General features: G+C 32.2%; 1 protein-coding gene across 1 annotated transcript in view; it reads left to right on the top strand.

Annotated features, from left to right (window-relative positions):
- The first annotated feature begins 829 nt into the window (after positions 1 to 829).
- Positions 830 to 27,984, top strand: part of LOC137402278 (uncharacterized) — a 63,921-nt gene continuing 36,766 nt past the window's right edge. The window contains exons 1-6 of the mRNA XM_068088773.1: positions 830 to 993; positions 3,352 to 3,508; positions 5,166 to 5,349; positions 5,684 to 5,874; positions 6,032 to 6,082; positions 27,345 to 27,515. Coding sequence (XP_067944874.1) covers positions 830 to 993; positions 3,352 to 3,508; positions 5,166 to 5,349; positions 5,684 to 5,874; positions 6,032 to 6,082; positions 27,345 to 27,515 — 918 coding nt within the window. The remainder of the gene's footprint in view (positions 994 to 3,351; positions 3,509 to 5,165; positions 5,350 to 5,683; positions 5,875 to 6,031; positions 6,083 to 27,344; positions 27,516 to 27,984) is intronic.

Here is a 27,984-nt window from a genome sequence, read left to right as displayed (position 1 = left end):
CGCTACACTGACAGTGTATTTGCAGCATGGCGTTGTAATATAGCAGAGTCATTTCTATTTAGTTATTGAAAATAAGTTAAAATGATGCAGTTGATAGTATCACATACAGATTTCACCTCAATCACTTACTATATTATTGGAGGAAACTAGACTTAACTTCAACTCTCTGAACATGATGTAAAATGCTGTTCACTCAGTTTAAATAAAAACTCATACTAAATTTGCTTATAACTGTCTCCAGTGCTGCTCACAAGGGCATGTAATGTCACTCAAAGTTCAACAGTTCTTTTAATTTTATAAATATTTCAAACTTAAAACTTTCATATATTTTTTTACAATTTGCTGCTGAAAGTTTCAGCCATGATGTTATACTTTTATATATTGTGATGACGCCAGGGCATGACGTTGTAATTCATGTAGATATTTTATATGTTATATCTTGCATGCTGGGTTGTTGTTTTTATCATTACTAATTTGTTTATATGTTATATAGATATTGTCTTCGTTTGTCGCTGTATTATGACTATGCCAACGGATTAGCAAATCTGTTTCTTATTATTGTTATACAATTTTTGCTCAGTTTCATTTGCCGGAACGGGCAAGTTTATTGTATATAAAGGAGTACGCTCACTCGGTTGGGCAGAGAAGATAGTCATTCACCCATTGGCAAGTGGAACTTCCTTGCATAATAAAAAAATTAAACAAACTCACACGCATTTTATTTCTTTATGAAATAGTCTAGATTGTTCCAAGTGAAGGCCGGCAAATTCCTCTACGATATGTAGTGAGATGAATCTCAGACAAAGTGGGTTTGCGTTTCTAGGTAACAATGGCTGAGGCTGTAGCAGATGTTGAGTGTGAGTTTTGCTGTCGTAAAAGTGACACCATTGTAAACCCCAAAGTGCTACCATGCAGTCATATTCACTGTATGACCTGTTTGACCACCTACTATGAGAGCAAACACCTTCTGCTGTGTGGAAACAGTGGATGCGGGTGAGTCTTACTATATGTTAGTTAAAGTTAGATTATATAATAGTGTGCATAGCCTGGGTTTTGATTCATCAAAACTGCATTGCATCATCGCAGCGCAATACACAGTAGTTTTGCAATCAATTACAACTTTATAATGTGCAGTTGACACTTACTGCTACTGTAACTGCATTCTTACTGCATATTTCTCCCTGAGATTCACTCCAGATTTATTCCCATGACCCAGATGGAAGTAAACCCATCAATTTATGAACACTGCACGTGTACATTCTTCAAAATCTGAAACTACACATGTACTGCAGCTGTACTTTAGTATAGGGTTGATACTATGGATCAGCCTCCACTGTGGGCTTTCCAAGTGTTTATACTGTAATGTACAAAATTGCCCTCTGATGTGTTTAGCAAGTCCAAAAGATTGCACTCTAACTCCCATACAATTTCATGTATTCCGTGTTGCGTGTATACTTTGTGTATACTAAGCAGGAACATATCATGTTATAGCAGTTTGTTGGCAGCTGTTTACAGATTACCTGTTTATGTCTTGCAGAGCAGGATTCTACCATGTTTGTTGATAATTAACTGCTCAATAGTAAACAACTTGTAAGAGAAATAAACTTCATGGTACTACTTTCTTGTTTGTAACTGTTTTTGCAGTTGACAGACCGTCGTCTGTTGACAGACCCGCCTTGTCTTACCAAACACATATTGTCTTGTAATCCGTAAAACTTATAGTGATAAAGTTTTAGTTACGAAAAGTCCTTTTAGCCACCGATTTTAACCCAGCACTTCCAGATCTGCAGACTAACGAGGTAACTCACTACACCATGATGTCTAACTGCCCATAGTGATGAATGATTGTAAAGACAATCATTCATCACTACGGACAGTTAGACATCATAGATTCATTGTAAGGACTATCATCTATACAAAATCTGGTAATGATATTAGAACCAAAGTCCTGCCTCTGGGCCATATCATAATTACATAGCACGCTTGCAGCTGTGTTGATGCTGGCCATACAATGCAAAATATTTAATTGGAAATGCGCTTTCAGCTTGCCGCCTGCATTTATGCTGTTTGTTGTTTACTGCAAGATCTTTGCTGTTTAAACATTGTTTCCAAAACAAGTGACCAATAATATTATAGTTATATAGTTTGGTAAATTAGAGTGTCTAATTTCATGTCAAGTTTCTCCTGATCTCTTAAACTGAAAAGTAAAAATGTTCTGCCAGCTTCTGTGTGTCTCACAATCAACTTGGTGGATCTTATTAATTAGCTACATGAAAGATAAACTTATATAAAACTTTGATACATTTATCAGAAATATAAGTATTTTTTATCCTTTGCAATTGTTCTTGATATCTCAATTGATCTGACTTGCATGATTTTCCAAGATTAATATCGTCAAAGCTCACCGCAGTTAAAATGCTCAAAAGAAAAATATATTCGAAATGATGAGACTAGTTGCTATCGATGCTTTGGTTGATATCGGCAAGTTCGATCAAGTTGTGTTTTATTTTATCAGACTCTTTGTAACTATAACCATAATAATCACAGTCTAATTTGATCCAAACAGTTTACCAAGATGTAATTCTGTCGATTTTAATCTCAAAATATTCTTGCAGTCATATCGCAACAAACATAAAAACAATCGTAGTTGAAAGAGGCATGCCGATACTCTCTGATAGCATCTGCCAACATTTTTTGCAAGTTCATCCTTAAGTTAGAAATATATTGTTAAGTTTAAAGACAACCTTAATATTGCTGTATGTTATAATCTGTATGTTTGTCTCAAATGGTATTTAAGAGAAACAGAGACTAGATTCTTAATCTACAGGGATGACAGGGAATCATTAAGTATCTTATTCTATTTAATATTAGACCTTCCTCGTTGTATAAATCAGTGGTAATTTCTAAGTATTTGTCTCTCCTCATGTTCACTTCAAGTACATTGCACGTTTAATCGAATCGTTCAAATATGGTTTTATTGGTAAAAATAGCTTTCAGTGTAAGCAAGAGATACGCAGGGAAAAAAATTGTATAATATTCATGTCCTCTGCTATCTATTATGACAATGATGCAGTCACATGAACATTTTTCAACTACTTCAGCTTAAAATTTATTAATTAAACCTTTCAGCTTTCCCCTTCACAGTTGTAGATTCATAGATTGATCTACTGTTAATGAACAAGCATAAAAAAGACACCTACCGAAATATGACTCATATATAGAGTTTATCACCTATGACTGTACCATTCATAAAGAGACTTACCTATCATAGAATGACTCGTAGCATGTCAACCCTATCACCGTATGACCCATGTAGCAAATAGTTTATGACTTATGACTAATTTTTTGTAGCCAAGTGTTTGAGATGCCACCAGACAGTCTCCCTTCCTATGACTTGGGTACAGACAAAACACTCTGTGATGTTTGTCTAAAGAAGAGCTCACTAAGACAGAAAGCTATCAGCTACTGTACTTACTGCTGTAAGAAATTCTGCCCTGCTCATTTGGAGGTACCGGTGTTACCTTATCATATCTTATATGATAATTTAAATATGTTGTGGGCAGTAGTTATGTATGGCGCCTTACAGTGCCTCGTGTTCCATGTTCTCAACTCGAGTTGTACAACTCGGGTTCTATTTACAAACACAATTTTGTAAACGTAGGGTGCAATATATTGGTATTACGGTAGCATAACCGTAGAACTGGTTATATTAACAATGGTATATCAATAGGCACCCGTTAGCTAATAGAAATTAAACTATGTATGTATGTACTGTAAAACTAGAGCTAATGGCGAATTAGAGTGTCCCGAGTTTGCAACTCGAGTTGATAAACCGAGTTATATTTACAAACTCGAGTTTGTAAACTCGAGCATTGAACTCGAGTTACACAACTCGAGTTCATCAAAGACCCAGGCCAAGTTCTGTCAACAGCAACTCCAATTCAAAAACTCAGCTTGACAACATGGAGCGCAAGGCACTGTGAAGGCACTGTAAGGCACCATACTAAACAACTCATCATTTCATTTTCTCTAGCTATATTTTTTATATGAACTCTTTTTGGTGCATCATTATCGCTGACGTAATTTCTATGTTTGTTCCTTTCTGGTGTTCATTCAGTTTCTTGTCAGGTTCTAGAGAAATGACTTTCTTCATTTGAAAAGGAAGTGGCCTGGCCCCCATGTATATTGTTTTATAGTTTACTTTTTACGTTGTACATTTGTTTTTGTATCTTTATATTTATATAAATAAATATGCACAAAAATATATAATTTAATTATGTACGTATTTATTTAAATTATTATTATTAATCAATTATTGAATTTTATATAATATTTGCAAATGCAGTTTTGTAAATGAGACACCCCAATTACTCGCTTTGCTTTTTTTTTAAAAAACCCGGTTTAGTTTTGCATAACGCAACCCGCGTTCATGAAATAACCCAGGCCGAGTTCTTTGAACAGCAACCGGAGTTCAACAACTCGAGTTGAGAGGACGGACTGCGAGGCACTGTAAGGCACCATAAACTATGTGTGAAGTTGTTAGTATATATTATTACTTTGCATCGGGCTGATATTGGTAACCAAGAGCCTCATTGTACTATGCAACTGCACAATTGTATAACACGAAGGTAATATAGGATTGGAATAAAAAAAATTTTGCAGATCAGCAGAAATGTTACACATGCCTAAATTATAGCCTGAACTTTTTCTGTTCCCAGACTAATGTTGTTTCTAGAAAGTTTAAAACATGGATGTGCAGTAATCTTTAATACTATAAAATTTCAACTATTGTGATTTTGGTCTATTGTGGGTTTCATGGCTATTTAAGGTTTTTGATTTCTAAAACAGTCATAAATTATGTTGTAAAGCCGTAATTGTTTTCTTGTTTTAAAATAATAACTTACTGAGTCAGTATGATGTACAGCAAGACAGCATATTTTAGTCTATGTCTAAATAATTAATCATTGAGTGTTGGCGGATTGAAAATTATCTGTGCCCCACAATCACTAAACTTTGGTAAAACCATCCTGTTAGGAGTCTGTTCTAAACTAACTTTGTTAATGTCACATGAATATTTTACTGATTACGTGTTCCTCAACATTCTAAAATTCAAAAGATGAGATATCAGTCTAAAGTCACGGTATTGTGTTGCTTTTATATTTAAGGATCATGATGAATTGCTAGAGGAGCATCATAAGATAACAATACTTGAGTACCTGACTCAACAACAAAAAGCTAAAGTCAGCAGCTGCCCAAAGCATAAAGACCAACAATTTGTTCTAGGATGTAAAGTCTGCTATGTGCTCAGCTGCCTGGAGTGTGTTCCTGATTTACCATCATGTGACACTGGTATGTGTGGTTATTGTGGATACGGGTGGCTCTCCAAATGTGATTATATTTGTTAACTACAAGATATTAGTTCTATTAGGATATCTATTCACTCAGGACATCAAGTGCATCGTTGTGATATCATAAGATACCCTGTTGTCAGGGAAACATGGTTAAGGTGTATCATTATATCCGCTTCTGGCTGGAGTGCGTGTATTTCTCCATTTATCTGTAAATAGTATAAGCAGTGGATAAAAAAACAGGTAATTTTAACGGGTAAATTTTATTATCATTTAACAGAAGTTATAATTTGTTATGTATGATTAGTATATGTGAAATTATATTTTTTATTTAGGTTCTACACATTCCTGGCTTCCATTAGACAACCTGGCATCAGCTCTTCTCACAGGCACAATATCTGCTAAGAGTTCAGCTAGGGATGAGCAGTTTGAAGCACTGTTTAAACAAATATCCAAGATGGTCTCTGATTATGACAGCCAGACTGAAAATATGCTAAAGATGATACAGAGGAAGAGAGATGAGCAGGTGGGGAATTAGCTCAATCTTGGTTTGTGTTTAATTATTTTCTGCACTTTTTGATTCACACATTTAACTCATTAATGTTTGTTTCCTATGTTATACATCAATCATATAATTGTGAAAGATCTAGAATTATTTGTAATTAATAGCTGGTTCAATACAGAACTCTCACTATAACATATCCTCTACTTCAAGCGAAGGAGAGCTAGCTGAGGTAATGTTGACTCACATTGTACATCTGAAAGATTTCCTTATAAGACCCATGCTGACCTTGATCTCTATGTTGGCAGATTTGCACTCAAACTGAAGAATTTGAAATTTGAAGAATCTCCCACAAATCACATCTTTGCTCCTTTCAAAAGAAAAAAACCTAGGCCTAATTTTTTCATCAAATGGCCGTAAATTGTAGCAGCATTGGGTTGTATCAACCAAGCTTAATCATTTTTGTCAGTTTTACTCAGCTTAGGGTTCATGGCTATGGTAATTCCTCAATGATCTTCAATTCAATTCTTCAACACACACCTACAATAGCAAATTAAATTAATATTTTCATGTTTTGTAGAATACATGGTCTATTAGACGAATTAAAAATAACATAACTTCTTGTTCTGTCTGAAATAAAATGAAGCAAAAAATGTTTTTACTGTACCTAAAAATGCAATGTCTGCCTAACTTTTCGTTAAATGTTAGGCTAAAATATAGTTTTTAATAAAACTAAAACTCATGTCCCGGATATTCAGTATGGTCTATCGATACTCTAACGTCTGCACCAATCAATCATCTCAAAGCCTTTTTGAAAAATTGTACCTATTCCCTGAACATTATTAAAACATGATCTTACACGGTAAAATAAGTCTTGTATATATCCATAGAAATAACTGCATGGATAATTTATCTCTATATTTGTGGTAACGATAATTATTGCATCACAGTTATATATTCAATTGTGATGCTATGGTTACCACTGTACATACGGTTGGTAATATCAAGGTGACCATAACAATAATGCATCATAATTATATATTCAATTGTGATGCTATAGTTACCACTGTGTATACGGTTGGTATTATCAAGGTGACCGTAACAATAATGCATCATAATTATATATTCAATTGTGATGCTGTAGTCACCACTGTACATACGGTTGGTATTATCAAGGTGACCGGAACAATAATGCATCATAATTATATATTCAATTGTGATGCTATGGTTACCACTGTACATACGGTTGGTATTATCAAGGTGACCATAACAATAATGCATCATAATTATATATTCAATTGTGATGCTATAGTTACCACTGTGTATACGGTTGGTATTATCAAGGTGACCGTAACAATAATGCATCATAATTATATATTCAATTGTGATGCTGTAGTCACCACTGTACATACGGTTGGTATTATCAAGGTGACCGTAACAATAATGCATCATAATTATATATTCAATTGTGATGCTGTAGTGACCACTGTGCATACGGTTGGTATTATCAAGGTGACCATAACAATAATGCATCATAATTATATATTCAATTGTGATGCTGTAGTCACCACTGTACATACGGTTGGTATTATCAAGGTGACCGTAACAATAATGCATCATAATTATATATTCAATTGTGATGCTGTAGTCACCACTGTACATACGGTTGGTATTATCAAGGTGACCGTAACAATAATGCATCATAATTATATATTCAATTGTGATGCTGTAGTCACCACTGTACATACGGTTGGTATTATCAAGGTGACCGTAACAATAATGCATCATAATTATATATTCAATTGTGATGCTGTAGTCACCACTGTACATACGGTTGGTATTATCAAGGTGACCATAACAATAATGCATCATAATTATATATTCAATTGTGATGCTATAGTGACCACTGTGCATACGGTTGGTATTATCAAGGCGACCATAACAATAATGCATCATAATTATATATTCAATTGTGATGCTGTAGTCACCACTGTACATACGGTTGGTATTATCAAGGTGACCGTAACAATAATGCATCATAATTATATATTCAATTGTGATGCTGTAGTCACCACGGTACATACGGTTGGTATTATCAAGGTGACCGTAAACATAATGCATCATAATTATATATTCAATTGTGATGCTGTAGTCACCACTGTACATACGGTTGGTATTATCAAGGTGACCATAACAATAATGCATCATAGTTATATATTCAATTGTGATGCTATAGTTACCACTGTGTATACGGTTGGTATTATCAAGGTGACCATAACAATAATGCATCACAATTATATATTCAATTGTGATGCTATAGTTACCACTGTCTATACGGTTGATATTATCAAGGTGACCATAACAATAATGCATCACAATTATATATTCAATTGTGATGCTATAGTTACCACTGTGTATACGGTTGGTATTATCAAGGTGACCATAACAATAATGCAACACAATTATATATTCAATTGTGATGCTGTAGTTACCACTGTACATACGGTCGGTATTATCAAGGTGACCATAACAATAATGCATCACAATTATATATTCAATTGTGATGCTATAGTTACCACTGTACATACGGTTGGTATTATCAAGGTGACCATAACAATAATGCATCATAATTATATATTCAATTGTGATGCTATAGTTACCACTGTGTATACGGTTGGTATTATCAAGGTGACCATAACAATAATGCATCCCAATTATATATTCAATTGTGATGCTATAGTTACCACTGTGTATACGGTTGGTATTATCAAGGTGACCATAACAATAATGCATCATAATTATATATTCAATTGTGATGCTATAGTTACCACTGTGTATACGGTTGGTATTATCAATGTGACCATAACAATAATGCATCCCAATTATATATTCAATTGTGATGCTATAGTTACCACTGTGTATACGGTTGGTATTATCAAGGTGACCATAACAATAATGCATCATAATTATATATTCAATTGTGATGCTATAGTTACCACTGTACATACGGTTAGTATTATCAAGGTGACCATAACAATAATGCATCATGGTTATATATTCAATTGTGATGCTATAGTTACCACTGTACATTCGGTTGGTATTATTAAGGTGACCATAACAATAATGCATCACAATTATATATTCAATTGTGATGCTATAGTTACCACTATGTATACGGTTGGTATTATCAAGGTGACCATAACAATAATGCAACACAATTATATATTCAATTGTGATGCTATAGTTACCACTGTGTATACGGTTGGTATTATCAAGGTGACCATAACAATAATGCATCATAGTTATATATTCAATTGTGATGCTATAGTTACCACTGTACATATGGTTGGTATTATCAAGGTGACCATAACAATAATGCATCACAATTATATATTCAATTGTGATGCTATAGTTACCACTGTGTATACGGTTGGTATTATCAAGGTGACCATAACAATAATGCATCATAATTATATATTCAATTGTGATGCTATAGTTACCACTGTGTATACGGTTGGTATTATCAAGGTGACCATAACAATAATGCATCCCAATTATATATTCAATTGTGATGCTATAGTTACCACTGTGTATACGGTTGGTATTATCAAGGTGACCATAACAATAATGCATCATAATTATATATTCAATTGTGATGCTATAGTTACCACTGTACATACGGTTAGTATTATCAAGGTGACCATAACAATAATGCATCATAGTTATATATTCAATTGTGATGCTATAGTTACCACTGTACATTCGGTTGGTATTATTAAGGTGACCATAACAATAATGCATCACAATTATATATTCAATTGTGATGCTATAGTTACCACTATGTATACGGTTGGTATTATCAAGGTGACCATAACAATAATGCAACACAATTATATATTCAATTGTGATGCTATAGTTACCACTGTGTATACGGTTGGTATTATCAAGGTGACCATAACAATAATGCATCATAATTATATATTCAATTGTGATGCTATAGTTACCACTGTACATATGGTTGGTATTATCAAGGTGACCATAACAATAATGCATCAAAATTATATATTCAATTGTGATGCTATAGTTACCACTGTACATTCGGTTGGTATTATTAAGGTGACCATAACAATAATGCAACACAATTATATATTCAATTGTGATGCTATAGTTACCACTATGCATATAGTTGGTATTATCAAGGTGACCATAACAATAATGCATCACAATTATATATTCAATTGTGATGCTATAGTTACCACTGTGTATACGGTTGGTATTATCAAGGTGACCATAACAATAATGCATCATAATTATATATTCAATTGTGATGCTATAGTTACCACTGTGTATACGGTTGGTATTATCAAGGGGACCATAACAATAATGCATCATAATTATATATTCAATTGTGATGCTATAGTTACCACTGTGTATACGGTTGGTATTATCAAGGTGACCATAACAATAATGCATCATAATTATATATTCAATTGTGATGCTATAGTTACCACTATGCATATAGTTTGTATTATCAAGGTGACCATAACAATAATGCATCACAATTATATATTCAATTGTGATGCTATAGTTACCACTGTACATACGGTTAGTATTATCAAGGTGACCATAACAATAATGCATCATAATTATATATTCAATTGTGATGCTATAGTTACCACTGTACATACGGTTGGTATTATCAAGGTGACCATAACAATAATGCATCATAATTATATATTCAATTGTGATGCTATAGTTACCACTGTACATATGGTTGGTATTATCAAGGTGACCATAACAATAATGCATCACAATTATATATTCAATTGTGATGCTATAGTTACCACTGTACATTCGGTTGGTATTATTAAGGTGACCATAACAATAATGCAACACAATTATATATTCGATTGTGATGCTATAGTTACCACTATGCATATAGTTGGTATTATCAAGGTGACCATAACAATAATGCATCAGAATTATATATTCAATTGTGATGCTATAGTTACCACTGTGTATACGGTTGGTATTATCAAGGTGACCATAACAATAATGCATCATAATTATATATTCAATTGTGATGCTTTAGTTACCACTGTGTATACGGTTGGTATTATCAAGGGGACCATAACAATAATGCATCATAATTATATATTCAATTGTGATGCTATAGTTACCACTGTGTATACGGTTGGTATTATTAAGGTGACCATAACAATAATGCATCATAATTATATATTCAATTGTGATGCTATAGTTACCACTGTACATTCGGTTGGTATTATTAAGGTGACCATAACAATAATGCAACACAATTATATATTCAATTGTGATGCTATAGTTACCACTATGCATATAGTTGGTATTATCAAAGTGACCATAACAATAATGCATCATAATTATATATTCAATTGTGATGCTATAGTTACCACTATGCATATAGTTGGTATTATCAAGGTGACCATAACAATAATGCATCATAATTATATATTCAATTGTGATGCTATAGTTACCACTGTACATACGGTTAGTATTATCAAGTTGACCATAACAATAATGCATCATAGTTATATATTCAATTGTGATGCTATAGTTACCACTGTACATACGGTTAGTATTATCAAGGTGACCATAACAATAATGCATCATAATTATATATTCAATTGTGATGCTATAGTTACCACTGTACATACGGTTGGTATTATCAAGGTGACCATAACAATAATGCATCATAATTATATATTCAATTGTGATGCTATAGTTACCACTGTACATACGGTTAGTATTATCAAGGTGACCATAACAATAATGCATCATAGTTATATATTCAATTGTGATGCTATAGTTACCACTGTACATTCGGTTGGTATTATTAAGGTGACCATAACAATAATGCATCACAATTATATATTCAATTGTAATGCTATAGTTACCACTCTGTATACGGTTGGTATTATCAAGGTGACCTTAACAATAATGCATCATAATTATATATTCAATTGTGATGCTATAGTCACCACTCTACATACGGTCGGTATTATCAAGGTGACCATAACAATAATGCATCATAATTATATATTCAATTGTGATGCTATAGTTACCACTATGTATACGGTTGGTATTATCAAGGTGACCTTAACAATAATGCATCATAATTATATATTCAATTGTGATGCTATAGTCACCACTCTACATACGGTTGGTATTATCAAGGTGACCATAACGATAATGCATCATAATTATATATTCAATTGTGATGCTATAGTTACCACTGTACATTCGGTTGGTATTATTAAGGTGACCATAACAATAATGCAACACAATTATATATTCAATTGTGATGCTATAATTACCACTGTACATACGGTTGGTATTATCAAGGTGACCATAACAATAATGCATCACAATTATATATTCAATTGTGATGTTATAGTTACCACTGTGCATACGGTTGGTATTATCAAGGTGACCATAACAATAATGCATCATAATTATATATTCAATTGTGATGCTATAGTTACCACTGTACATTCGGTTGGTTTTATCAAGGTGACCATAACAATAATGCATCACAATTATATATTCAATTGTGATGTTATAGTTACCACTGTGCATACAATTGGTATTATCAAGGTGACCATAACAATAATGCATCATAATTATATATTCTATTGTGGTGCTATAGTTACCACTGTACATACGGTTGGTATTATCAAGGTGACCATAACAATAATGCATCACAATTATATATTCAATTGTGATGCTATAGTTACCACTGTACATACGGTTGGTATTATCAAGGTGACCATAACAATAATGCATCATAATTATATATTCAATTGTGATGCTATAGTTACCACTGTACATATGGTTGGTATTATCAAGGTGACCATAACAATAATGCATCATAATTATATATTCAATTGTGATGCTATAGTTACCACTGTACATACGGTTGGTATTATCAAGGTGACCATAACAATAATGCATCATAATTATATATTCAATTGTGATGCTATAGTTACCACTGTACATACGGTTGGTATTATCAAGGTGACCATAACAATAATGCATCACAATTATATATTCAATTGTGATGCTATAGTTACCACTGTACATACGGTTGGTATTATCAAGGTGACCATAACAATAATGCATCATAATTATATATTCAATTGTGATGCTATAGTTACCACTGTACATACGGTTGGTATTATCAAGGTGACCATAACAATAATGCATCATAATTATATATTCAATTGTGATGCTATAGTTACCACTGTACATACGGTTGGTATTATCAAGGTGACCATAACAACAATGCATCACAATTATATATTCAATTGTGATGCTATAGTTACCACTGTACATACCGTTGGTATTATCAAGGTGACCATAACAATAATGCATCATAATTATATATTCAATTGTGATGCTATAGTTACCACTGTACATACGGTTGGTATTATCAAGGTGACCATAACAATAATGCATCACAATTATATATTCAATTGTGATGCTATAGTTACCACTGTACATACGGTTGGTATTATCAAGGTGACCATAACAATAATGCAACACAATTATATATTCAATTGTGATGCTATAGTTACCACTGTACATACGGTTGATATTATCAAGGTGACCATAACAATAATGCAACACAATTATATACTCAATTGTGATGCTGTAGTTACCACTGTACATACGGTTGGTATTATCAAGGTGACCATAACAATAATGCATCATAATTATATATTCAATTGTGATGCTATAGTTACCACTGTACATACGGTTGGTATTATCAAGGTGACCATAACAATAATGCAACACAATTATATATTCAATTGTGATGCTGTAGTTACCACTGTACATACGGTTGGTATTATCAAGGTGACCATAACAATAATGCACCATAATTATATATTCAATTGTGATGCTATAGTTACCACTGTACATACGGTTGGTATTATCAAGGTGACCATAACAACAATGCATCACAATTATATATTCAATTGTGATGCTATAGTTACCACTGTACATACGGTTGGTATTATCAAGGTGACCATAACAATAATGCATCATAATTATATATTCAATTGTGATGCTATAGTTACCACTGTACATACGGTTGGTATTATCAAGGTGACCATAACAATAATGCAACACAATTATATATTCAATTGTGATGCTGTAGTTACCACTGTACATACGGTTGGTATTATCAAGGTGACCATAACAATAATGCATCATAATTATATATTCAATTGTGATGCTATAGTTACCACTGTACATACGGTTGGTATTATCAAGGTGACCATAACAACAATGCATCACAATTATATATTCAATTGTGATGCTATAGTTACCACTGTACATACGGTTGGTATTATCAAGGTGACCATAACAATAATGCATCATAATTATATATTCAATTGTGATGCTATAGTTACCACTGTACATACGGTTGGTATTATCAAGGTGACCATAACAATAATGCAACACAATTATATATTCAATTGTGATGCTGTAGTTACCACTGTACATACGGTTGGTATTATCAAGGTGACCATAACAATAATGCATCATAATTATATATTCAATTGTGATGCTATAGTTACCACTGTACATACGGTTGGTATTATCAAGGTGACCATAACAACAATGCATCACAATTATATATTCAATTGTGATGCTATAGTTACCACTGTACATACGGTTGGTATTATCAAGGTGACCATAACAATAATGCATCATAATTATATATTCAATTGTGATGCTATAGTTACTACTGTACATATGGTTGGTATTATCAAGGTGACCATAACAATAATGCATCACAATTATATATTCAATTGTGATGCTATAGTTACCACTGTACATACGGTTGGTATTATCAAGGTGACCATAACAATAATGCAACACAATTATATATTCAATTGTGATGCTGTAGTTACCACTGTACATACGGTTGGTATTATCAAGGTGACCATAACAATAATGCATCACAATTATATATTCAATTGTGATGCTATAGTTACCACTGTACATACGGTTGGTATTATCAAGGTGACCATAACGATAATGCATCATAATTATATATTCAATTGTGATGCTATAGTTACCACTGTGTATACGGTTGGTATTATCAAGGTGACCATAACAATAATGCATCCCAATTATGTATTCAATTGTGATGCTATAGTTACCACTGTACATACGGTTGGTATTATCAAGGTGACCATAACAATAATGCATCATAATTATATATTCAATTGTGATGCTATAGTTACCACTGTGTATACGGTTGGTATTATCAAGGTGACCATAACAATAATGCATCCCAATTATATATTCAATTGTGATGCTATAGTTACCACTGTGTATACGGTTGGTATTATCAAGGTGACCATAACAATAATGCATCATAATTATATATTCAATTGTGATGCTATAGTTACCACTGTACATACGGTTAGTATTATCAAGGTGACCATAACAATAATGCATCATGGTTATATATTCAATTGTGATGCTATAGTTACCACTGTACATTCGGTTGGTATTATTAAGGTGACCATAACAATAATGCATCACAATTATATATTCAATTGTGATGCTATAGTTACCACTATGTATACGGTTGGTATTATCAAGGTGACCATAACAATAATGCAACACAATTATATATTCAATTGTGATGCTATAGTTACCACTGTGTATACGGTTGGTATTATCAAGGTGACCATAACAATAATGCATCATAATTATATATTCTATTGTGGTGCTATAGTTACCACTGTACATACGGTTGATATTATCAAGGTGACCATAACAATAATGCATCACAATTATATATTCAATTGTGATGTTATAGTTACCACTGTGCATACAATTGGTATTATCAAGGTGACCATAACAATAATGCATCATAATTATATATTCTATTGTGGTGCTATAGTTACCACTGTACATACGGTTGATATTATCAAGGTGACCATAACAATAATGCATCATAATTATATATTCAATTGTGATGCTATAGTTACCACTATGCATATAGTTGGTATTATCAAGGTGACCATAACAATAATGCATCACAATTATATATTCAATTGTGATGCTATAGTTACCACTGTGTATACGGTTGGTATTATCAAGGTGACCATAACAATAATGCATCATAATTATATATTCAATTGTGATGCTATAGTTACCACTGTACATATGGTTGGTATTATCAAGGTGACCATAACAATAATGCATCACAATTATATATTCAATTGTGATGCTATAGTTACCACTGTACATATGGTTGGTATTATCAAGGTGACCATAACAATAATGCATCATAATTATATATTCAATTGTGATGCTATAGTTACCACTGTACATACGGTTGGTATTATCAAGGTGACCATAACAATAATGCATCATAATTATATATTCAATTGTGATGCTATAGTTACCACTGTACATTCGGTTGGTTTTATCAAGGTGACCATAACAATAATGCATCACAATTATATATTCAATTGTGATGTTATAGTTACCACTGTGCATACAATTGGTATTATCAAGGTGACCATAACAATAATGCATCATAATTATATATTCTATTGTGGTGCTATAGTTACCACTGTACATACGGTTGGTATTATCAAGGTGACCATAACAATAATGCATCACAATTATATATTCAATTGTGATGCTATAGTTACCACTGTACATACGGTTGGTATTATCAAGGTGACCATAACAATAATGCATCATAATTATATATTCAATTGTGATGCTATAGTTACCACTGTACATATGGTTGGTATTATCAAGGTGACCATAACAATAATGCATCATAATTATATATTCAATTGTGATGCTATAGTTACCACTGTACATACGGTTAGTATTATCAAGGTGACCATAACAATAATGCATCACAATTATATATTCAATTGTGATGCTATAGTTACCACTGTACATACGGTTGGTATTATCAAGGTGACCATAACAATAATGCATCATAATTATATATTCAATTGTGATGCTATAGTTACCACTGTACATACGGTTGGTATTATCAAGGTGACCATAACAATAATGCATCATAATTATATATTCAATTGTGATGCTATAGTTACCACTGTACATACGGTTGGTATTATCAAGGTGAGCATAACAATAATGCATCACAATTATATATTCAATTGTGATGCTATAGTTACCACTGTACATACGGTTGGTATTATCAAGGTGACCATAACAATAATGCATCATAATTATATATTCAATTGTGATGCTATAGTTACCACTGTACATACGGTTGGTATTATCAAGGTGACCATAACAATAATGCATCATAATTATATATTCAATTGTGATGCTATAGTTACCACTGTACATACGGTTGGTATTATCAAGGTGACCATAACAACAATGCATCACAATTATATATTCAATTGTGATGCTATAGTTACCACTGTACATACCGTTGGTATTATCAAGGTGACCATAACAATAATGCATCATAATTATATATTCAATTGTGATGCTATAGTTACCACTGTACATACGGTTGGTATTATCAAGGTGACCATAACAATAATGCATCACAATTATATATTCAATTGTGATGCTATAGTTACCACTGTACATACGGTTGGTATTATCAAGGTGACCATAACAATAATGCAACACAATTATATATTCAATTGTGATGCTATAGTTACCACTGTACATACGGTTGATATTATCAAGGTGACCATAACAATAATGCAACACAATTATATACTCAATTGTGATGCTGTAGTTACCACTGTACATACGGTTGGTATTATCAAGGTGACCATAACAATAATGCATCATAATTATATATTCAATTGTGATGCTATAGTTACCACTGTACATACGGTTGGTATTATCAAGGTGACCATAACAACAATGCATCACAATTATATATTCAATTGTGATGCTATAGTTACCACTGTACATACGGTTGGTATTATCAAGGTGACCATAACAATAATGCATCATAATTATATATTCAATTGTGATGCTATAGTTACCACTGTACATACGGTTGGTATTATCAAGGTGACCATAACAATAATGCAACACAATTATATATTCAATTGTGATGCTGTAGTTACCACTGTACATACGGTTGGTATTATCAAGGTGACCATAACAATAATGCATCATAATTATATATTCAATTGTGATGCTATAGTTACCACTGTACATACGGTTGGTATTATCAAGGTGACCATAACAACAATGCATCACAATTATATATTCAATTGTGATGCTATAGTTACCACTGTACATACGGTTGGTATTATCAAGGTGACCATAACAATAATGCATCATAATTATATATTCAATTGTGATGCTATAGTTACCACTGTACATATGGTTGGTATTATCAAGGTGACCATAACAATAATGCATCACAATTATATATTCAATTGTGATGCTATAGTTACCACTGTACATATGGTTGATATTATCAAGGTGACCATAACAATAATGCATCACAATTATATATTCAATTGTGATGCTATAGTTACCACTGTACATATGGTTGGTATTATCAAGGTGACCATAACAATAATGCATCACAATTATATATTCAATTGTGATGCTATAGTTACCACTGTACATACGGTTGGTATTATCAAGGTGACCATAACGATAATGCATCATAATTATATATTCAATTGTGATGCTATAGTTACCACTGTGTATACGGTTGGTATTATCAAGGTGACCATAACAATAATGCATCCCAATTATATATTCAATTGTGATGCTATAGTTACCACTGTACATACGGTTGGTATTATCAAGGTGACCATAACAATAATGCATCATAATTATATATTCAATTGTGATGCTATAGTTACCACTGTGTATACGGTTGGTATTATCAAGGTGACCATAACAATAATGCATCCCAATTATATATTCAATTGTGATGCTATAGTTACCACTGTGTATACGGTTGGTATTATCAAGGTGACCATAACAATAATGCATCATAATTATATATTCAATTGTGATGCTATAGTTACCACTGTACATACGGTTAGTATTATCAAGGTGACCATAACAATAATGCATCATGGTTATATATTCAATTGTGATGCTATAGTTACCACTGTACATTCGGTTGGTATTATTAAGGTGACCATAACAATAATGCATCACAATTATATATTCAATTGTGATGCTATAGTTACCACTATGTATACGGTTGGTATTATCAAGGTGACCATAACAATAATGCAACACAATTATATATTCAATTGTGATGCTATAGTTACCACTGTGTATACGGTTGGTATTATCAAGGTGACCATAACAATAATGCATCATAATTATATATTCAATTGTGATGCTATAGTTACCACTGTACATATGGTTGGTATTATCAAGGTGACCATAACAATAATGCAACACAATTATATATTCAATTGTGATGCTATAGTTACCACTGTACATTCGGTTGGTATTATTAAGGTGACCATAACAATAATGCAACACAATTATATATTCAATTGTGATGCTATAGTTACCACCGTGTATACGGTTGGTATTATCAAGGGGACCATAACAATAATGCATCATAATTATATATTCAATTGTGATGCTATAGTTACCACTGTGTATACGGTTGGTATTATCAAGGTGACCATAACAATAATGCATCATAATTATATATTCAATTGTGATGCTATAGTTACCACTATGCATATAGTTGGTATTATCAAGGTGACCATAACAATAATGCATCACAATTATATATTCAATTGTGATGCTATAGTTACCACTGTGTATACGGTTGGTATTATCAAGGTGACCATAACAATAATGCATCATAATTATATATTCAATTGTGATGCTATAGTTACCACTGTGTATACGGTTGGTATTATCAAGGGGACCATAACAATAATGCATCATAATTATATATTCAATTGTGATGCTATAGTTACCACTGTGTATACGGTTGGTATTATCAAGGTGACCATAACAATAATGCATCATAATTATATATTCAATTGTGATGCTATAGTTACCACTATGCATATAGTTTGTATTATCAAGGTGACCATAACAATAATGCATCACAATTATATATTCAATTGTGATGCTATAGTTACCACTGTACATACGGTTAGTATTATCAAGGTGACCATAACAATAATGCATCATAATTATATATTCAATTGTGATGCTATAGTTACCACTGTACATACGGTTGGTATTATCAAGGTGACCATAACAATAATGCATCATAATTATATATTCAATTGTGATGCTATAGTTACCACTGTACATATGGTTGGTATTATCAAGGTGACCATAACAATAATGCATCACAATTATATATTCAATTGTGATGCTATAGTTACCACTGTACATTCGGTTGGTATTATCAAGGTGACCATAACAATAATGCATCATAATTATATATTCAATTGTGATGCTATAGTTACCACTGTACATACGGTTGGTATTATCAAGGTGACCATAACAATAATGCATCACAATTATATATTCAATTGTGATGCTATAGTTACCACTGTGTATACGGTTGGTATTATCAAGGTGACCATAACAATAATGCATCATAATTATATATTCAATTGTGATGCTATAGTTACCACTGTGTATACGGTTGGTATTATCAAGGGGACCATAACAATAATGCATCATAATTATATATTCAATTGTGATGCTATAGTTACCACTGTGTATACGGTTGGTATTATTAAGGTGACCATAACAATAATGCATCATAATTATATATTCAATTGTGATGCTATAGTTACCACTGTACATTCGGTTGGTATTATTAAGGTGACCATAACAATAATGCAACACAATTATATATTCAATTGTGATGCTATAGTTACCACTATGCATATAGTTGGTATTATCAAAGTGACCATAACAATAATGCATCATAATTATATATTCAATTGTGATGCTATAGTTACCACTATGCATATAGTTGGTATTATCAAGGTGACCATAACAATAATGCATCATAATTATATATTCAATTGTGATGCTATAGTTACCACTGTACATACGGTTAGTATTATCAAGGTGACCATAACAATAATGCATCATAGTTATATATTCAATTGTGATGCTATAGTTACCACTGTACATATGGTTAGTATTATCAAGGTTACCATAACAACAATGCATCATAATTATATATTCAATTGTGATGCTATAGTTACCACTGTACATACGGTTGGTATTATCAAGGTGACCATAACAATAATGCATCATAATTATATATTCAATTGTGATGCTATAGTTACCACTGTAAATACGGTTAGTATTATCAAGGTGACCATAACAATAATGCATCATAGTTATATATTCAATTGTGATGCTATAGTTACCACTGTACATTCGGTTGGTATTATTAAGGTGACCATAACAATAATGCATCACAATTATATATTCAATTGTAATGCTATAGTTACCACTCTGTATACGGTTGGTATTATCAAGGTGACCTTAACAATAATGCATCATAATTATATATTCAATTGTGATGCTATAGTCACCACTCTACATACGGTTGGTATTATCAAGGTGACCATAACAATAATGCATCATAATTATATATTCAATTGTGATGCTATAGTTACCACTATGTATACGGTTGGTATTATCAAGGTGACCTTAACAATAATGCATCATAATTATATATTCAATTGTGATGCTATAGTCACCACTCTACATACGGTTGGTATTATCAAGGTGACCATAACGATAATGCATCATAATTATATATTCAATTGTGATGCTATAGTTACCACTGTACATTCGGTTGGTATAATTAAGGTGACCATAACAATAATGCAACACAATTATATATTCAATTGTGATGCTATAATTACCACTGTACATACGGTTGGTATTATCAAGGTGACCATAACAATAATGCATCACAATTATATATTCAATTGTGATGCTATAGTTAACACTGTACATACGGTTGGTATTATCAAGGTGACCATAACAATAATGCATCACAATTATATATTCAATTGTGATGTTATAGTTACCACTGTGCATACGGTTGGTATTATCAAGGTGACCATAACAATAATGCATCATAATTATATATTCAATTGTGATGCTATAGTTACCACTATGCATATAGTTGGTATTATCAAGGTGACCATAACAATAATGCATAACAATTTTATATTCAATTGTGATGCTATAGTTACCACTGTGTATACAGTTGGTATTATCAAGGTGACCATAACAATAATGCATCATAATTATATATTCAATTGTGATGCTATAGTTACCACTGTACATACGGTTGGTATTATCAAGGTGACCATAACAATAATGCATCATAATTATATATTCAATTGTGATGCTATAGTTACCACTATGCATATAGTTGGTATTATCAAGGTGACCATAACAATAATGCATCATAATTATATATTCAATTGTGATGCTATAGTTACCACTGTACATACGGTTGATATTATCAAGGTGACCATAACAATAATGCATCACAATTATATATTCAATTGTGATGTTATAGTTACCACTGTGCATACAATTGGTATTATCAAGGTGACCATAACAATAATGCATCATAATTATATATTCTATTGTGGTGCTATAGTTACCACTGTACATACGGTTGATATTATCAAGGTCACTATAACAATAATGCAACACAATTATATATTCAATTGTGATGCTATAGTTACCACTATGCATATAGTTGGTATTATCAAGGTGACCATAACAATAATGCATCACAATTATATATTCAATTGTGATGCTATAGTTACCACTGTGTATACGGTTGGTACTATCAAGGTGACCATAACAATAATGCATCATAATTATATATTCAATTGTGATGCTATAGTTACCACTGTACATATGGTTGGTATTATCAAGGTGACCATAACAATAATGCATCACAATTATATATTCAATTGTGATGCTATAGTTACCACTGTACATACGGTTGGTATTATCAAGGTGACCATAACAATAATGCATCATAATTATATATTCAATTGTGATGCTATAGTTACCACTGTACATATGGTTGGTATTATCAAGGTGACCATAACAATAATGCATCATAATTATATATTCAATTGTGATGCTATAGTTACCACTGTACATTCGGTTGGTATTATCAAGGTGACCATAACAATAATGCATCACAATTATATATTCAATTGTGATGCTATAGTTACCACTGTGCGTACGGCTGATATTATCAAGGTGACCATAACAATAATGCATCATAATTATATATTCAATTGTGATGCTATAGTTACCACTGTGCATACAATTGGTATTATCAAGGTGACCATAACAATAATGCATCATAATTATATATTCTATTGTGGTGCTATAGTTACCACTGTACATACGGTTGGTATTATCAAGGTGACCATAACAATAATGCATCACAATTATATATTCAATTGTGATGCTATAGTTACCACTGTACATACGGTTGGTATTATCAAGGTGACCATAACAATAATGCATCATAATTATATATTCAATTGTGATGCTATAGTTACCACTGTACATATGGTTGGTATTATCAAGGTGACCATAACAATAATGCATCATAATTATATATTCAATTGTGATGCTATAGTTACCACTGTACATTCGGTTGGTATTATCAAGGTGACCATAACAATAATGCATCACAATTATATATTCAATTGTGATGTTATATTTACCACTGTGCATACAATTGGTATTATCAAGGTGACCATAACAATAATGCATCACAATTATATATTCTATTGTGGTGCTATAGTTACCACTGTACATACGGTTGGTATTATCAAGGTGACCATAACAATAATGCATCATAATTATATATTCAATTGTGATGCTATAGTTACCACTGTACATATGGTTGGTATTATCAAGGTGACCATAACAATAATGCATCATAATTATATATTCAATTGTGATGCTATAGTTACCACTGTACATTCGGTTGGTATTATTAAGGTGACCATAACAATAATGCAACACAATTATATATTCAATTGTGATGCTATAGTTACCACTGTGTATACGGTTGGTATTATCAAGGTGACCATAACAATAATGCATCATAATTATATATTCAATTGTGATGCTATAGTTACCACTGTGTATACGGTTGGTATTATCAAGGTGACCATAACAATAATGCATCATAATTATATATTCAATTGTGATGCTATAGTTACCACTGTGTATACGGTTGGTATTTTCAATGTGACCATAACAATAATGCATCATAATTATATATTCAATTGTGATGCTATAGTTACCACTGTGTATACGGTTGGTATTATCTAGGTGACCATAACAATAATGCATCATAATTATATATTCAATTGTGATGCTATAGTTACCACTGTGTATACGGTTGGTATTATCAAGGTGACCATAACAATAATGCATCACAATTATATATTCAATTGTGATGCTATAGTTACCACTGTGTATACGGTTGGTATTATCAAGGTGACCATAACAATAATCCATCATAATTATATATTCAATTGTGATGCTATAGTTACCACTGTGTATACGGTTGGTATTTTCAATGTGACCATAACAATAATGCATCATAATTATATATTCAATTGTGATGCTATAGTTACCACTGTGTATACGGTTGGTATTATCTAGGTGACCATAACAATAATGCATCATAATTATATATTCAATTGTGATGCTATAGTTACCACTATGCATATAGTTGGTATTATCAAGGTGACCATAACAATAATGCATCACAATTATATATTCAATTGTGATGCTATAGTTACCACTGTACATACGGTTAGGATTATCAAGGTGACCATAACAATAATGCATCACAATTATATATTCAATTGTGATGCTATAGTTACCACTGTACATACGGTTGGTATTATCAAGGTGACCATAACAATAATGCATCATAATTATATATTCAATTGTGATGCTATAGTTACCACTGTGCATACGGTTGGTATTATCAAGGTGACCATAACAATAATGAATCATAATTATATATTCAATTGTGATGCTATAGTTACCACTGTACATTCGGTTGGTATTATCAAGGTGACCATAACAATAATGCAACACAATTATATATTCAATTGTGATGCTATAGTTACCACTGTACATACGGTTGATATTATCAAGGTGACCATAACAATAATGCATCATAATTATATATTCAATTGTGATGCTATAGTGACCACTGTGCATATGGTTGGTATTATCAAGGTGACCATAACAATAACGCATCATAATTATATATTCAATTGTGATGCTATAGTTACCACTGTACATTCGGTTGGTATTATCAAGGTGACCATAACAATAATGCAACACAATTATATATTCAATTGTGATGCTATAGTTACCACTGTGTATACGGCTGGTATTATCAAGGTGACCATAACAATAATGCATCACAATTATATATTCAATTGTGATGCTATAGTTACCACTGTGCATACGGTTGGTATTATCAAGGTGACCATAACAATAACGCATCATAATTATATATTCAATTGTGATGCTATAGTGACCACTGTGCATATGGTTGGTATTATCAAGGTGACCATAACAATAACGCATCATAATTATATATTCAATTGTGATGCTATAGTGACCACTGTGCATATGGTTGGTATTATCAAGGTGACCATAACAATAACGCATCATAATTATATATTCAATTGTGATGCTATAGTTACCACTGTACATTCGGTTGGTATTATCAAGGTGACCATAACAATAATGCATCATAATTATATATTCAATTGTGATGCTATAGTGACCACTGTGCATATGGTTGGTATTATCAAGGTGACCATAACAATAACGCATCATAATTATATATTCAATTGTGATGCTATAGTTACCACTGTACATTCGGTTGGTATTATCAAGGTGACCATAACAATAATGCAACACAATTATATATTCAATTGTGATGCTATAGTTACCACTGTGTATACGGCTGGTATTATCAAGGTGACCATAACAATAATGCATCACAATTATATATTCAATTGTGATGCTATAGTTACCACTGTGCATACGGTTGGTATTATCAAGGTGACCATAACAATAATGCAACACAATTATATATTCAATTGTGATGCTATAGTTACCACTGTACATACGATTGGTATTATCAAGGTGACCATAACAATAATGCAACACAATTATATATTCAATTGTGATGCTATAGTTACCACTGTACATACGGTTGATATTATCAAGGTGACCATAACAATAACGCATCATAATTATATATTCAATTGTGATGCTATAGTTACCACTGTACATACAATTGGTATTATCAAGGTTACCATAACAATAATGTGTCACAATTATATATTCAATTGTGATGCTATAATTACCACTGTACATATGGTTGGTATTACCAAGTTTACCATAACATTGGTGCATCATAATTATATATTCAATTGTGATGTTATAGTTACCACTGTGTATACGATTGGTATTATCAAGGTGACTATAACAATAATGCATCATAATTATATATTCAATTGTGATGCTATAGTTACCACTGTGCATACGGTTGGTATTATCAAGGTCACCATAACAATAATGCATCATAATTATATATTCAATTGTGATGCTATAGTTACCACTGTACATTCTATTGGTATTATCAAGGTTACCATAACAATAATATGTCACAATTATATATTCAATTGTGATGCTATAATTACCACTGTACATATGGTTGGCATTACCAAGTTGACCATAACATTGGTGCATCATAATTATATATTCAATTGTGATGCTATAGTTACCACTGTACATACGGTTGATATTATTAAGGTGACTATAACAATAATGCATCATAATTATTGAGCAGATTATTATGAAAATTATGCTTATGCTCATCGCTGGATGAATCTTTTTTTTTTTACCGTTTTGAATGTCGAGCCGATGTTGACGGTTTTTTCCAGTTTTTATTGTTTTCCAAGTAGGTGCGATTTGTTTAGCCTTTAGCACAAAGCAAAGCCTATCAGATATTTGTTTCATATTGTAAATCATCAACCAATATATTGTTGATGATATTAAAACTTACTAGTGTTTATGTCCTTTGTTTAACATTACTAGGCGACAGCTTTATAAACGTCTACTGAATTAGACATGAATGTCGTTTCCCCATGCAACCGTTAAGCAACATTTTGGTCGTTTCTCCAGCCATAGGGTTAAAACTCTAAACTGACTGAGCAAAATACAAAGAGTAGGGAGGAAGCAAAATAATGTATTTCATTCTGATTAAAACTAATTCAATGTACCTGTGAACTGCCTGAGCAGAAAGTGAGTTTGCCACTTTTTATACAAAGAAAAACATTCATCAGTAATGTTTGTATTCTTGTTTGTATCAGAGTTGACTATAACTGTAGATAAACTCACTGATGGAGCAGTATGATGAAATAGAGGAGAAGGTGCTTGAGAACCGACAGAAGTCTAAAATACAGATTACTGACTTTCTGGAGGATGTGGTCCTTGACAAATGGAGGAGTCTCAGATATCACAGAGAAATGTTGGAGACTAAAATCAAACATTCTCCCCCAGTATGTAAATATGTCAATATCTATAATAAAACTATGACAGTGGCAATGAAATTCAAACAAAGGCTGGAATTGTATTTTGCCAATGGCTTGTCAGAATTTAGGGAAGATAAATGTTCACCTTTTTTTACAGCTGAATCGAAGGTTGCCTATATTTTGCCCTCATTTTTGGTGGAGCGATATTAAACCTTTTGGATGCAGTAACTTTGTTTACCACAAATTTGTCAACGATCTCCTAAAAATCTTCATTGAAAACTGAGAAATATCTCTACCAGTGTATATTTGTTGCTTACACTTAACCTGCAATAATATTAAACATTTCACTGTCAACCACGTAAAAATTTAGCTATCGGTTAGTGCCAGCCATTTTACCAAAAAATGCCGATATTGCTTCAGGATGGGGTACAACATTTTTTTAATTTCAAATTATATCTAGAACATTTTTGTAACATATTTTATTTTTTCAACATTT

Source organism: Watersipora subatra, chromosome 8 (assembly GCF_963576615.1).
Source record: "Watersipora subatra chromosome 8, tzWatSuba1.1, whole genome shotgun sequence".
Classification (NCBI taxonomy): domain Eukaryota; kingdom Metazoa; phylum Bryozoa; class Gymnolaemata; order Cheilostomatida; family Watersiporidae; genus Watersipora; species Watersipora subatra.
The sequence above is the reverse complement of the archived record's forward strand: the minus strand, read 5'-3'. Positions and strand labels throughout refer to the sequence as shown.